Here is a 15,031-nt window from a genome sequence, read left to right on the forward strand (position 1 = left end):
GAGTGACTGGAATTAATGTTTCTTGCAGGTCACAAATTTCAGCAATAAAGGCATAGATATGTCTCTCAGAGTTGCATCATTGGATTATCTTGGAGTGGTTGCAGCAAGGCTTAGAAAGGATGCTGTAATCTCACAGCTGAAATTAAATACAATAGACCAGATAATTCAAGAGATTAAAGCTGAAGAACAGAGAGAAAATGAGGATAATTGCTCAGGAGATAAGAAAATCAAAACAGTAAGTATCCACATACTGAACTATTGCATTTAAATGGAAAGTACATCTTACATTTACAGTAACACCACCCATTTCTTACAGGAAAAGAATGGAACAGAGTTAGATCCTGAGGAGGAAAGAACGCAGTTCCTGCAACGTGTTTTGCTTGACTATTTGGCAGTTAATGGCCAGAATGACCAGGCACTGACATATGCAAGACACTTCTACTTAGCTCAGTGGTACAGAGATGCTACTGCAGAAAAGAGTCGTCCATCCACAGGAGCGAAATTGTCTCCAAATAAAATGCTTACAAAAAAGAAGAAAACCAGGAAAAAAAGAAAAGGTATAGAGCAATTCAGTTGCATTGTTATTTTCACATCATGTACTTGTATTTTGACTTCTGTCAACAGAATTCACAAGAAGTCAGTTACCTTTGTAATTAATCTTTTTTGTATTTTTATGATATCTTGGTGGTGGTGGTGGTGGTGGTGGTGAAATATTATTATATTTGCACATTACTAACAACATAATGTCGTAGTCTGCTTACATGAACAAAATATAACCATCCTAATCATTTTGTAATAATCTGAATTTACGAGTCACATTTGAGATTGTCAGTATATTGTTTCAATAAAATTTCTCAGGCAACATTAATGGTTGGTTAGAAACAAAATACTCAGATCAGAGTAGACTCAGCTAACTTCTTTGTGACCATTTTCAGGAGAAAGTAGTGAAGAAGACAGTCCAAGCAGCTCTGATATAGAAGATGCAGAAGATTCCAAAGTGGACAATGAAAGCAGTGAAAAGAAAGCACAGTTGTACAGAGTAATTGAACTAAGAAAGCAGTTTCTCATCAGCAAAATAAGACCATTTGAGGACAATGTTGGTGTAGGAAAAAGAACTCAGGTTCTACAAACTTACATTGACTATGAAAGTGCAGAGCTCATTTCTAGGTATTTAGCATCAAAGAGACCATTTTCTCAAAGTTTTGATGCCTATCTCAAACATGTAAGTATATTATTCTCTCTCTCTCTCTCTCTCTCTCTCTCTCTCTCTCTCTCTCTGTGTGTGTGTGTGTGTGTGTGTGTGTGTGTGTGTGTGTGTGTGTGGAGGGGTGGAGGGGTGGAGGGGTGCATGCACTTTCTTGGCTTCAACTAGAAGCTAGGGCACTAACACACAGGTTGATATGCTGGAGTAGTGGGTAACATGAAAATATTTTTTGAGAAGTGTAGAATATACACCCATTCACATCTTGCTTAAAAAACAGGTTTGGCAGCATTTTTTCCTCTCTCTCTCTCTCTCTCTCTCTCTCTCTCCATTTTTTTTCCACCAACGCCAAAGAAAGTGTATGTTGGTATCATTATAAATGCCCATAAACAATGCTGTCTCTCTACAAAATTTTCTTACAGAATCTTCCCAAAGAATGTGTAATGGAATCTTTACTATTTATGTTGTTTGAGAGCATGTGTCAGCCCATACAACTTGAAAGAATTTTGTAAGAACACATGGAGATAAATTTTCTGGAAATCAATGATTTGTATTACTCTCCCAAAACCTTGTGATGTTACAGTGTCATTTATGTACAGCACCATCAAACTCTAGTTTTTACTGTCATAGGTACAATAAGTGTTCTAAAGATTTAGTTTAGTAATTTTCTTAGGAGATGGGAATGTAATTTTAAAGTGAGTTTACACTGCAGGTTTCTTAATCATATATATTATAGTTAATAATAAAATACCCACCATGATATAACCTTAAATTTGTCGTGTTTATTGTTTAGATCATGACACTTTTTCATAATGTCTGCTTGTGAAGGCCACTGTAAATGAGCAAACTAAATTGTCAAATTCATTGTTTCCTTTCCACTGGTTCCTCCAACAAGCATGTGGATATAACACCAAAGTTTTTCTAATTTAACCTCACTTCTGAAGCAGTGGTTCTGCTGTTGTAAAGTGTTCAGTAGGAATGGCTACCAATGCAGACAAAGCATTTCTTGCATCTATTTTAGCACTGAATATAAAGTAGTAGTCCAGGGAATGGTTGAAATTGAGAAATAATTATATCCCTGGAAATCTAGTGGAAATTTCATTGCCTGTAAAAGAACCAGAGAGCTTATTTTTTATTTTTATTTATTTTAATTACACTCCTGCTGCATAGAATATTTATTTTCTTCTCAAGGTCATCCTGTGTAATATGTGGCTAGGAAGATGCAACACCTCTATCATTTTGGTAATTGTCACTGCTATTTGTTTTTAACTATACAGGGTGATTCAAAAAGAATACCACAACTTTAAAAATGTGTATTTAATGAAAGAAACATAATATAACCTTCTGTTATACATCATTACAAAGAGTATTTAAAAAGGTTTTTTTTTTCACTCAAAAACAATTTCAGAGATGTTCAATATGGCCCCCTCCAGACACTCGAGCAATATCAACCCGATACTCCAACTCGTTCCACACTCTCTGTAGCATATCAGGCGTAACAGTTTGGATAGCTGCTGTTATTTCTCGTTTCAAATCATCAGTGGTGGCTGGGAGAGGTGGCTGAAACACCATATCCTTAACATACCCCCATAAGAAAAAATCGCAGGGGGTAAGATCAGGGCTTCTTGGAGGCCAGTGATGAAGTGCTCTGTCACGGGCTGCCTGGTGGCCGATCCATCGCCTTGGGTAGTTGACGTTCAGGTAGTTACAGACAGATAAGTGCCAATGTGGTGGCGCTCCATCCTGCTGAAACATGAATTGTTGTGCTTCTTGTTCGAGCTGAGGGAACAGCCAATTCCCTAACGTCTCCAGATACTGTAGTCCAGTTACAGTAGCACCTTCAAAGAAAAAGGGACGAAAAACTTTATTGGCTGAAATGGCAAGCGAACAAATGTACAACTAAATGAAACTTTATAGCTCCCTTAATTCGCCGACAGATAGTGCAGAGTTTTAAATTCCTAAAGTTGTGGTATTCTTTTTCAATCACCCTGTATATTCTTTTGATCATAGTTCCCGCAAATGTGGAAACCCTTAGATACAGTAAGAAAAACTCTTTTCTCATTAAACATGCAAGGTGAAAAATCAACAAAAAAAGTTGGACATCTTTTCAAGTCAGCTATCAGTCAGAATTTCTTTCAAACACATCAGGTACAGTCTAAGTTTGACAAACTAGTGGAGTTTGACAAATTGTTTTATTGATACAGTGGCCTGTATGGTGTCAGAATGCCGATATGTCTGGTTACTAAAATTATGATAGTATTGTTTCTTTTGTTCCAAAAGTATTTTAATTTCTCTGCCAATGTCCCATATTTATGTGCATGTCTGAAAGAACAGACCCACAGCTGAACAAAATACCTGAAAATTTCTTCGTTGACTGTGAATTTTTTGACATTAGATGTATTAGGTATAGATTTACTACCAGATAATGAGGCATGAAAATTTGTGCCAAACTGAGACTCAAACTCGGATTTCCTGCTTATCGCAAGTGGCAGCCTTAACCGATTTGTCTATCCATGTACACTCCCTGTACTGACCCAAACTTCTTTATGTTGCACTGTCTATATCCTTATTATGTAGTCCTCTATATTAATTACCTAATGTTTGCAACATTACTTGGTATTACAAGCCTAGATGGCCATACAATGATATCAACCTTGTTCTCGATTCCTCATTGTCTCATTCTCCTTATTACAGGAATCAAAGTAATGTTGTGAGCATCAGGTGATGAATTAAGTGGACTAAAATGTAAGGTTGTAGACAGTGTGATGTATGGATGTTTGGGTTGATCCAGGGAGTATTCTCGGACAGCCAAATTGGTTAGAGGGACCACTGATGATAAGCAGGAAATATGGGTTCAAGCTCCAGTCTGGACAAATTTTCATGTGTCACTATTGGGTAGTAGATCTATACCCCCACACTCACTTTCCTCTCCCAAATTAAGTTCAACAACACAAGTAGATGTTAGATGTTCATACATAAATTACATGTAGTGTCTGCATTGACCATGTAATGTTTTATGCTTGTCCTGGAAAGTGATCTGTCGACAAGTATGTTTGTATCTTCTTTATGCAGACCTAAAAATTATAGTTCTCTGATGACCAAGGAGAAATGGTCTAATGGCAATCAGAAACATGAAGTTAGTGGTTTATAAAATTATCATTCCGAGATGAGGACTGTCCTCTGGAAAATTTATATGTACATTTAGGAAGAACAGCATTTTTTTTCCAAGGTCTGCGACTGCATATTTAACTTAAACCTAGGTAACTAGCTGTGTTGTTTGTCATTCATTCTTGTCCTTTGTAGGGACCCAGACTTCTCGATACATGCAAAGAGAAGACAACAGAAATAGTGTAGGAGTCCTTACCAGTCTTAAATGTTACGTGGTAGTACAAAAGTTTCAAACATTTCAGAGTTAACAGGTAACGGGGTAGAACGAGTGATAACCAAATGTAGCATTACTATTTAGTAGTTTGCTTTTTGTGTCAAGTAAAGGAAAAAAAAAGATACTGAGTACTGAATATGAAATGGCTGATGTAAGGAGTATGTGGAAAGGTGACAAGGTAAACATGACAGGATTGACAGATCACTCAAAGTTACATCTTGAGAGAGATACACACTCTGAACAAGTGAAATAGAAGGTGAACATGTTTCAGATGCAGTGAAATTATCAACACTATAGGGGAAGTAAAGTCAATGGCTAGTCACATAATAGTTTCACAATGCAAAGATAAATTACATTTCACTATGAAGTAAGTAGTGTAATAATTGTAAAGAAAAGAAGCACAAATGCAAACAAGGATGAAAGAAAGAGACTGGTGCTAATAAGGCAGAAGGATATGGCATGAAAGGGGCTAAAGAGGAGCTGATTAATAAGGGATGATGGGGTGTAGGTATAAATAGCTCAGGTCAGCAGGATGATTAAAACCTTCAATATGTTCCAGAGCTGATTATCATATTTTTACTTCTGATGAGCAGGTATTGAATAAAAGTTGCAAATGATGTTAATGGTGAAATAATAATTGAAATAGTTTGTGAATTGTAATGCATATTGTAGTACTACTTGCTTTCGCTACAGCCTATCTGTAGATATGTTGTATTGCCTTTGCCCTACTAAGAGTTCTGGGTGAGGAATACTACATGGTCACATTATAGTACTTCATGAAAACTGCAGTTGTTCATTTGTTTACTTCATTTCTGTTCAAAGGCAGCTCATTCTACATCCTGCTTTGTTCTGCGATGAAAGACATGAACCTTCGCTGCAAATTGATACAATCCTTTTTGTGATTGTTTTGTTAAATTTAAAACTGTATCTCAAATTTACCATCTGACATTCAGCTCAATGTTTTATTTTTTCCATACAGATTTTGTGTGTTCTCACAGAGAGTTCAATAGCAATTCGAACTAAAGCAATGAAGTGTCTCACAATGGTTGTAGAGGCTGATCCAGCAGTTCTGGCTAGAATGGACATGCAGTGTGGGGTTAGCCATTCCTTCCTTGACCATTCCACATCTGTTAGAGAAGCTGCTGTAGATCTAGTTGGAAAATTTGTCTTGAGTCGGCCTGACCTTATTGACAAATATTATGACATGCTTTCAGCAAGAATATTGGTAAGTACAAATTTGTGTGTTCGTGTAATGGTCTTATCTGTTTTTTATGATTATCTTTTTTATGTGGCCCTTTGAGTGAAACACCTTGTGTCTGGCGTTTTCTTTTCAGTTACTGAAATACTAACATTTTTATTTTCATGGAGGCCGTAATCTTGATGCTTATAGAGTGCATGGATAAGGCTTTACTATTGAAATATACTGTATTTATCTGATTAGAAGACAAGATTTTTTTCTGCAATTCATTATTCAAAAAATACAGGGTCATCTTACATTCACAGATTAAACTATTGCTGCTGAGGTTAAGATTTTTACATTGTTTAATAAAGTACAAATGGGTTGTGTTAGATTCACAAATGAAGCTTTGTCAACTGAGGTCACGTGCAGATTTATTTTGAAGAAATATGAAGGGCAGGCTTTTCAAATGATATTCATATTTGAAGAGGCTCAAGATTTTCCAATATGCTGAAGCGCTCGATACAGTATCGACATTGCTAGAAAAGTCACATGACATTTGACTCACAAGACGCTAGTGCAAGGGATACGTGAAAAACTATGAACTAGCCACTACAACAGAATATTGCTCTCCTTAAAAGTTCACAAGTCTGTGGAACACAGGTGGGAATAGTAGTAAATTCTATCATCTTAAAAACTCTTGTTTTATTTGAACGGGTGTGCTATAAAAGTTCTAATGCATGTACAAACATGAATGCTGCTTTTTAAGGAAAGGTGGCATTCAAAAGTGGAAATTTTGTCCTTCAAAAAACATTACTTGATTGCAAATGGAGAACAATATTTTATTTGGTTATGAATGGCTGTACTGATCTTCTAAGTGGTTTCCAAATGAGAAATTTGGTTGATGCTTGTCTGTTAGAATACTGGGTAAAAACGTACAAGCTTTTAATCCGCCTTAGAATATGACAGTGATATTCAGATGAAACAAGTACGAATTGAGAGTGAAATGTCTGATAAGCAAACTAAATTTCTTTAAACTGATTGTAATTGTTGTCATGAGACTAAATTAACAGTAGCAAGATCCATTGTGGCGATAGTACAAACAGATGTCAGTAGACCGCAGGGTGAGTGAAAGTTCGAATATTGGACTGAATCATCGATCTTTTATTTATGTATTAGTAGTTGTTGTTACAGATGACTTTCATCCTCGAAAATATTGCAATCCATGTTTCACAATTGCTCAAGCACAGCCCTATGGAGAAGTTGGAGGGGAAACACCTTATACCATCTCGCCTGAGAAATAGATGAGTGTGGAGAGGGAGCACCGAGCAGGCAGCAAATTACATCATGTTGCCAACCATGGGAATCTGTACCATGTTCTTAAGGCTTTTTAGTTACATCTACCATTTTTAAACTGCAGTTTGCCTTCATTCATTTGTATTCAGAATTGAAGTAACTTTAAAATTGGACAAATACTGAACAACAGTATTTATTTCTGCAGGAGATGGTAAAAGTCTAGATAGGGGCCAGTGGCGTACTTAAACATTTTGTGCTGCAATGTTGTCGACACTTACTGTTACATGTGACAGGAACAAAAGGGGCAGACGATATGTTCCGAAGCAAGAGACTCTCACATCGGTCGAGAAGCAAAATCTGATACATACTCAGATAAAAACAGCTGTGTTCTCAGGTCCCACAGTAATGACAACCTCAGAAATTGCAGCATAACTGGAAGAAATGGCCAAATATTTATGACAACAAAGATATAAATTTCACAGCTGTACCACAGATATCAGGATTAGTAAGCAAAAAAATGTAGTAGAGAAAACAGTTCACAAATTAGTATAAACTATTTCTTTTCATTAATTTTATTTCTCCTTTTCTTATTTCTTATCAAAATGTAGACAGTCAATAAAAGGAATCTTATATTATCATATACTTGGGTAAATATGGTAGCTTCACTGCTAGACAGTTCTGTTATGTAGAAATTGTTTGCTAATGGAAAAAAAAACCTGCTGAACCTGCTGTGTATAATTAATAGTCAAACTTTTTCCTGTTCTAGGACACTGGAGTAAGTGTGAGAAAGCGAGTCATAAAAATTCTTAAAGATATTTGTATGGAGTGTCCAGATTTTCCAAAGATACCAGAAATCTGCGTTAAAATGATACGTAGGGTAAATGATGAAGAGGGTAAGTAGCTGAAAAATGATGAAGCTCTCTGTTACAGATGATGGATATGAAATTGTTTCTAATGGTTTTCATGGTTGCAGGTATTAGAAAGCTTGTAATGGAAGTGTTCCAAAACATGTGGTTCACACCAGTTCGTGAGAGACCTTCATTAGATACTACAGCACTTTTGAGGAAAGTGATGAATATTACTGATGTTGTTGCTGCTTCACGAGATATGGGTCTGGAGTGGTTTGAACAACTTTTACTTAGTGTAAGTAACAATGTTCCTCCTACTTATTTTTTTACATTTGCATATGTAAAGAGAATAATTATCTTGTTTTTGAAACTTAATCTTGGGAAATTATTCAGATGTAAGTTAACTTTAAGGTTTTTGTACCAAGATCACTAGTGATGCACAATGGTACAGACACCACTGCAGATTGAAAGATTCATTCTGTAGATCCTTAATGATAGAAAATATAAGTCTTCAAATGAAACAGCACAAAACATTGTTACAACCAGACCAGTTAAAATTTGCACAAGTCACTTTGTGATAATGTAGTGAGACATCTAAGGACATGAATGGAGTGCCCAGCATGACCCTAAAAATTTCAAAGCTGTGCCCTCAGCAGGCAAGGTGATGCTCACCATCCTTTTTGATGTCCAAAGTTCAATACTGATTGAATTCCTCAAGCACAGAAAAACCATTAAGTGATGTGTGCTGTGCGTATGCCGGTCTATCAAGAACGAATGGCCTGGACTGCTCACTGAGGGAGTGATTCTGCTCCAGAATAACATTTGTACAAATGTCTCTAAGGTCACACAAAGTGTAATAGCCAAGTTCAAATGGGAGCAACTTGAGCATTTGCATACAACCTAGACATAGAAATAAATTCTTTGAAGAGGGTATTGTTCAGCTCATGAAAAAGAGGGAGCGTTGTGCTCAGGCCTCTGGTGATTATTGTGATTACTTTGAATAAATACTTCAGTTATACCCAAAGTGTTGTTTTGTGCCTTCTCTTTGAACACGCTTTGTATGTAACAATGCTTATGCACTTGAATGAAAATAGCTGTGTATGGACATGTGCTCCAAATTTGTATATTATTGTTTCATAAATTATTTTCTATTAGACACAAAGAATGTTATAAGAAGCAACAGTGCCATTGTATTGTTAGATGCCCCAAGTGGAAGAGGCGCTTTTTTGGTGCTCCATTATTTTCACTGTTTTTAATGAGATAAACTGGTGCTACATGGTTGGAATGGGAAGAAACCTTTACATGTGCTACAGTGCTAAGTACTTTCTGCCACACACTTCACAGTGGTGTGCAAACTTTGTATGTAGAGATCTTAATTTCAATATCTAGACACTGCAAAAATTATTTGTACTGAACCTTACATTAAGACCTGTAATTTTTGCAGTAGAAGTTAGCACTTGGTTGTGGGCATTTATACTTAGCATCACATTGTTGAATTAGTAAACATGATAGTCCCGCTAATAATAGTTTTACCTAAAGAAAGTTTGTTTCTTTGTACTGTGTTACTTCTTGTGCAGCATTGTTGGTTAGTGGGTTCACATTTGTTATTTTCTGTTGCAAGATTTGGTGTGGTACCATCTTGTGACCTTACATAAACAAGAAGAATCTTGGGGCTACTCTTCTAATATGCTGGACCTTTATTTGAATTTCTGTCTTTGCTGTTCAATTGCTACACTTTTGCCATGCTCCCTACAATAATATAGTGATTGGTAACAGTAAGAATTTGGTTTCGAATCTTTATAAATGCTACTCACACTAAGTTTTCAGTTTTAAATTCATTGCAAAGTATTTCAAATAAACATGCAATATGTTTGCATATGAAAGTGTGAATAAGGTGGTGATATCCAGGAGGTAAGGTAAGAGTAAAGCTCTGCCTTCTGGCTGTAGGTGTGCCAGTCGATACAGGAAGTCAGGGAAGGGTAAAGTTCCACCTTCTGCTCCTAGGAGGGCCAATTGGGCATGACCCACCACTGTGACATCCTCTGCCAATGGCAACATTTGCAGTATGGAGGGATAAATGGTCAGCAGACTGCTTTCCCGGTCATTATTGCATTTATTGCTTTTGGACCTGCCACTAATCGGTCGTGTAGCTCCTCAGTTGGCCTCATGAGGCTGTGTGTGCCCCCTATCAGTTCCCTCACCACAGAAAAATTGGGAATTGAATCCAGGTCCCCTGCATGGCAGTAGGACAGTCGGTCGCTCTGAGAGCTAGACTATAAAGTCGAATAATATACAGGAGGACATTACCAGAAATCGCATGATAGATTTGGTGGCAAATTTAAATTGGTTATATTTATGAGACCTGGTGTCTTTCATGCAATAATCACATGAAAATCTAAAACATTTTCTCTCACACTGTGGACATTATTCCAGAAACAACTTGCCATGGATTACATTATACACTACACTTTACATATTCCTCACAAAATTGAGAGGGAATGGAGATGTCTGTCAGTGAAATTTATAATCTACAGACTTTATCTTCATCTGGTCACCTTTTTTCTCATTTACATCATGTTTCTTCAAAGTAGATTACTTAATGTCTTTATGAGTGAAACAACAGCCAGTGACCATCGTATCAGTTGAACACCTTGTGTGTGTGTGTGTGTGTGTGTGTGTGTGTGTTTTCTGCTTTGGAGGAGGACCTTTTTGTCCAAAACTTAAAAGTTTAGTAGTATTTTCATTGTGTGTGTCTGCAACTCAACATTGCTTTCTCAGTTTAATGTACTGTATCATTATGTATCAGTCCCACTACAGTTGGTGGAAACTACTGTAGTGGCAGCAGATTTTGTGCATAAGATAGACAACCGGAATGTGCTTCTTGGGATTGAGCTCGTGAACAGACATTTCAAATGTACATAAATGAAAAAGGAATTAATTATAATATTTAAGTACAATCTGATGTTAAGTGTCTTGCCAGTTGTTTCTTAGTTACAGGTGCTCTAGGGTGACTGTTAATTGTTTTTGTTGATGTCAAGTCTCCAGAGTAATATTTTAAAAGTAATTGATCCACAGAATGTATTGAGTGTTAAACATTTTGTAACTAAATATTATATTTTGAGCATTGATTTCTGTGTTGTTGTTGTTTCTTCAGTCTGAAGACTGGTGCGTGATAAAGCCTCCATGCTAGCCTGTCCCATGCAAACCTCTTCATCTCTGTGTAATTACTGCAACCCGCATCCATTTTAATCTGCTTGATGCAGTCAAGCCTTGGTTTCCCTCTACAATTTTTACCCTCCAACACTTACCCCTGTTACCAGTTTTACAATTCCTTGATGCCTCAGATGTATTGCATCAATTGATTACTTCTTTTGGTCAAGTTGTGCCATAAATTTCTTCTCTCCTCAGTTCAGTTCAATTTGATACATTCTTATTAGTTATCGGATCTACTCATCTAATCTTCAAAATTATCCAGTAGCCACATTTCACAATAATCTGTTATCTCTACAATTCATTGAAATATGTGTATCCTCTGTGTTGTGATAAATAGTGAATACCTAAATCATGTTGCCAAACTTAGGGTTGTTACCACTGGATGCTGATGAGAGCTGCTGTTGCTCTAAGCTATGCAGCTACTTTAGTGGCCATTGTTTGACAGATTGAGGGAATATTCTGTATTACAGGAAGGTGGATATTAACGTTTCTGTCTGGTTCCAGAATAATATTACACCCCTCATTTGTAAGATGAAAAAATTGTCCAAATATGAGTTGAGCAAGTCACAAAGGAGATGAAAAGTGTTTAAAGTTGGAACTAGTGTAAGTTCACATGGTGTACTCTTACTGAATTGGACCTACTCAGACTTGCAGGATAAGCTACAGGAAATTTTTTTATCCCCAGCCTGCTATTCCACCAAAATGAAGCATTTTAATCAACATTAAGAAACCTCCAGCATGGTAGCCATACTGCTTGTGGTTACCAACTTCTCAAGCAAACTTGGGTGCCCGGGAGTCAAGTGATCCTTGTCGTCCAGTTGTACGAATCACGTTTCTTGTTACACCTGGTCAATGGTCATATCAAAGTATGCCATCATTGTGACAATTGGCTGCTAGAAACATGTACCACACCAGTAACACAGGCTGATGGGTGCAGTATTATGCTATGGGTGACATTCTGAGAAACTAGAATTCTATGGTATCAAAGGAAACAGTCTTGGACTATTAAAAGCTTATCTCAACAACCGTAAACAGGTAGTTTGTGTTGGTAAGGAAATGTCAAACATAGAAAATGTTAAATTAGGTGTGCCTCAGGGATCCGTACTGGGCCCCTTCCTGTTTTTGATAATGATCAATGACCTCCCCTTGTTTGTTAGATCCACCACTGTATTGTATGCAGATGATACAACTTTTCCTCATAGCAGTAACAATCTTAATGATCTTAAAACCTGTGCTGCAAATACACTCACTCACGCAGCATATTGGTTCAGAGCAAATGGTTTCCTGCTAAATGAAACTAAAACTCAGCAGATAGTCTTCACTCTAAGAGACAAGCCACTATCTGACCCTAGTTCTGTTAAATTCCTGGGAGTTTATTTAGACAAAAAGTTATCCTGGGGCCAACATGTAAACTATATTAGTAGTAAGCTATCTAGAATAATTTATATATTAAGACAACTCAGAAACTGTCTACCTGAAACATACATCAGATCATCTTATTTTGCATTTTTCCAAAGTATAATATCCTGTGGCATTATCTTGTGGGGTAACTGTAGTCATATACATGACATCCTATTATTGCAGAAGAAAGCCATTAGGATAATTACAAATTCTTCACATAAGGCTCACTGCAAACCCTTATTTACTAAACAAAAAATTATGACAGTAATAAACATATATATGTACAATGTCTTAATCTTTACGAAGAAGAACCTACAAGATGTGAAATTTAGAGAAAATGTACATTTGTTACAACACAAGAAGCATCAAACACATAGAGACCCCTTACCACAGACTATTAAAATCAATAAATAGCTATGAATTCACAGTGCACAAACTATTTAATAAGCTGCCACATGCTATACAGGATCTTCCTGAACATACATTCAAAGAAAGACTGCATAAATGGTTTATTACCCACCCGTTCTATGATATCAATGAATTCTTCAACTGTAAAATGCAGTAATCCAACAGATGACCCACCTTACATTTATTGTAATATAAGCTAAAATATTTCAGTAGTCAATACCTTATCACACTGTATTATAAATTGTATCTTCATTTGACGTTGTCAATTGCTGTAATGGCCTAAAGAGAATAAAATCTTTATTATTTTTATTTATTATTATTATTATTCATTTGGGTTTCCGTGGGACCTATGGTAGTAATTGGACACCATGCCAGCTCTAGATTACATGAAAATTGTTGCAGACCACCTGCATCCCTTCATGCTTGATGTCTTCCTCGACAGTGATGACATGTTCCAGCATGGTAACTCTCATTGTCACAAAGGTGAGAAAGGCAGGGTAGGTGTGGAAAAGATGTCATCTGTCGGAGTGTGCAGGCATGTGGGAGAGACAGGATGGGGGCCTGCGAGTTTTGCCTATGGGAGCATGTAGGAATATGGCAGGGACAGGATGGTGGGCAGTAGTGTTGCCTATGGGAGTGTGCAAGGACATGGCGGGGACAGGATGAGGGACTGCAGTGTTCCTGTGGGAGTGTGGAGTGACATGGCATGGGCAGGATAGTGGGCTGTAGTGTTGCCTCTGGAAGTGTGCAGGGATGTGGCAGGGGCAGGACTGTAGGCTGTTCTGTGCAATGTTGGGGCTGTACTGGAGGGGGGAGAAGCAGAGAAGCGAAAAGGACGTGAAGGTGCACTGGGGAGGGGGCTGAGAGGCAGGTGGCACCAGGGTTTAGTGAAGACTGAGGACAAGTGGGTTTTAGGACTGACAGGAGTTGTAAGGAGAGTTCCCACTTGTAAAGTTCAGATATGTGGGTGTTAGTTAGAAGTATCTAGCTAGCATGGGCTGTGAAGAAGCTGTTGAAATTGAGCGCACCATGTCAAGTGGCACGCTCAACAGCTGGATGATCCAGCTGTTTTCTGGCCACTATTTAGCAGTGATCATTTGTGTGGACAGACTGTTTGTTCATGATCACGTCCACATAGAGTGCCACACAGTGTTTGTAATAAAATTGGTAGACCACATGGCTGCTTTCACAGGTGTCCCTGCCTTTGCTGGGGTGGGGGTTCGTGTATGACAATGCAGTGTACTACTGAAGGTAGTTGCTGAGCAAACATTCTGTGAATGAAACTTCAGTTATTACACATATTCATTTCCAGATGTCTGTTCACCTTTTGATACGTATGGGGAACTATTACCATATCTGAAAGAAGTCAAAGGTGTGAGTCCCAACCCAAATAACCCATTCATTTTCCTTGTGGTAAAAATAGTAAGTGTTTAGATTGATAAACTATTTTGTTTAAAAATACATTATTATTTATAGGGTTTTAATTTGTTGCAGCTTTTTAAGCCAAAGGAGGACAAAGATGACTCAACAAAGCCTCATTCAGAACCTCCAAAGGCTTTGCTGACTGCCTGTAAACAGATTGTAGATTGTCTGATTGAAAATGTGTTAAGACTTGAAGAGACAAGTTTTGCTCCTGACAACGAAGGTCGTGGTTCGTCTCAGCGGCTTGTTGCTTGCCTCACTACACTATACCTCTTTGCAAAAATACGCCCACAGCTTTTGATAGATCATGCAACAACTTTGCAGCCTTATCTCAGCGTTAAGTGCCAGGTGAGAATAATGTGTGTGAAAATTTGGTTATTTATCAGAAGCTGCTTTTTGTGTGTGAACAATAGTAAATACTTTATCTAATAAATTTAGATACTGCCTTGGGTAAACAAAAATGACCATTTAACATACATTCAGAAAGTAGTACCAATAGTGTATATAGTACTGTGTTGTCATTTTATTAGAAGTACAAAATTAAATTTGATTACTTCACCACATAAACCTGCCTATGTGAAGATGACTTTGTCTTATAGATTTCCTTGTATTGATAAGCCTTGGCATTTATCCTACATGCATTGCCAATGGCTGTGCATTTGGTATTCTGTCAGTGGTCTGTA

The 15,031-nt window shown here is 37.3% G+C and overlaps 1 protein-coding gene across 1 annotated transcript in view; it reads left to right on the plus strand.

Moving 5' to 3' along the window:
• Window positions 1-15,031, plus strand: part of LOC126248368 (nipped-B-like protein) — a 125,247-nt gene that overhangs the window by 60,411 nt on the left and 49,805 nt on the right. Inside the window, exons 14-20 of the mRNA XM_049949297.1 lie at window positions 29-235; window positions 317-557; window positions 936-1,222; window positions 5,563-5,808; window positions 7,823-7,949; window positions 8,030-8,199; window positions 14,421-14,696. Coding sequence (XP_049805254.1) covers window positions 29-235; window positions 317-557; window positions 936-1,222; window positions 5,563-5,808; window positions 7,823-7,949; window positions 8,030-8,199; window positions 14,421-14,696 — 1,554 coding nt within the window. The remainder of the gene's footprint in view (window positions 1-28; window positions 236-316; window positions 558-935; window positions 1,223-5,562; window positions 5,809-7,822; window positions 7,950-8,029; window positions 8,200-14,420; window positions 14,697-15,031) is intronic.

Source organism: Schistocerca nitens, chromosome 3, assembly GCF_023898315.1.
Source record: "Schistocerca nitens isolate TAMUIC-IGC-003100 chromosome 3, iqSchNite1.1, whole genome shotgun sequence".
Lineage (NCBI taxonomy): Eukaryota > Metazoa > Arthropoda > Insecta > Orthoptera > Acrididae > Schistocerca > Schistocerca nitens.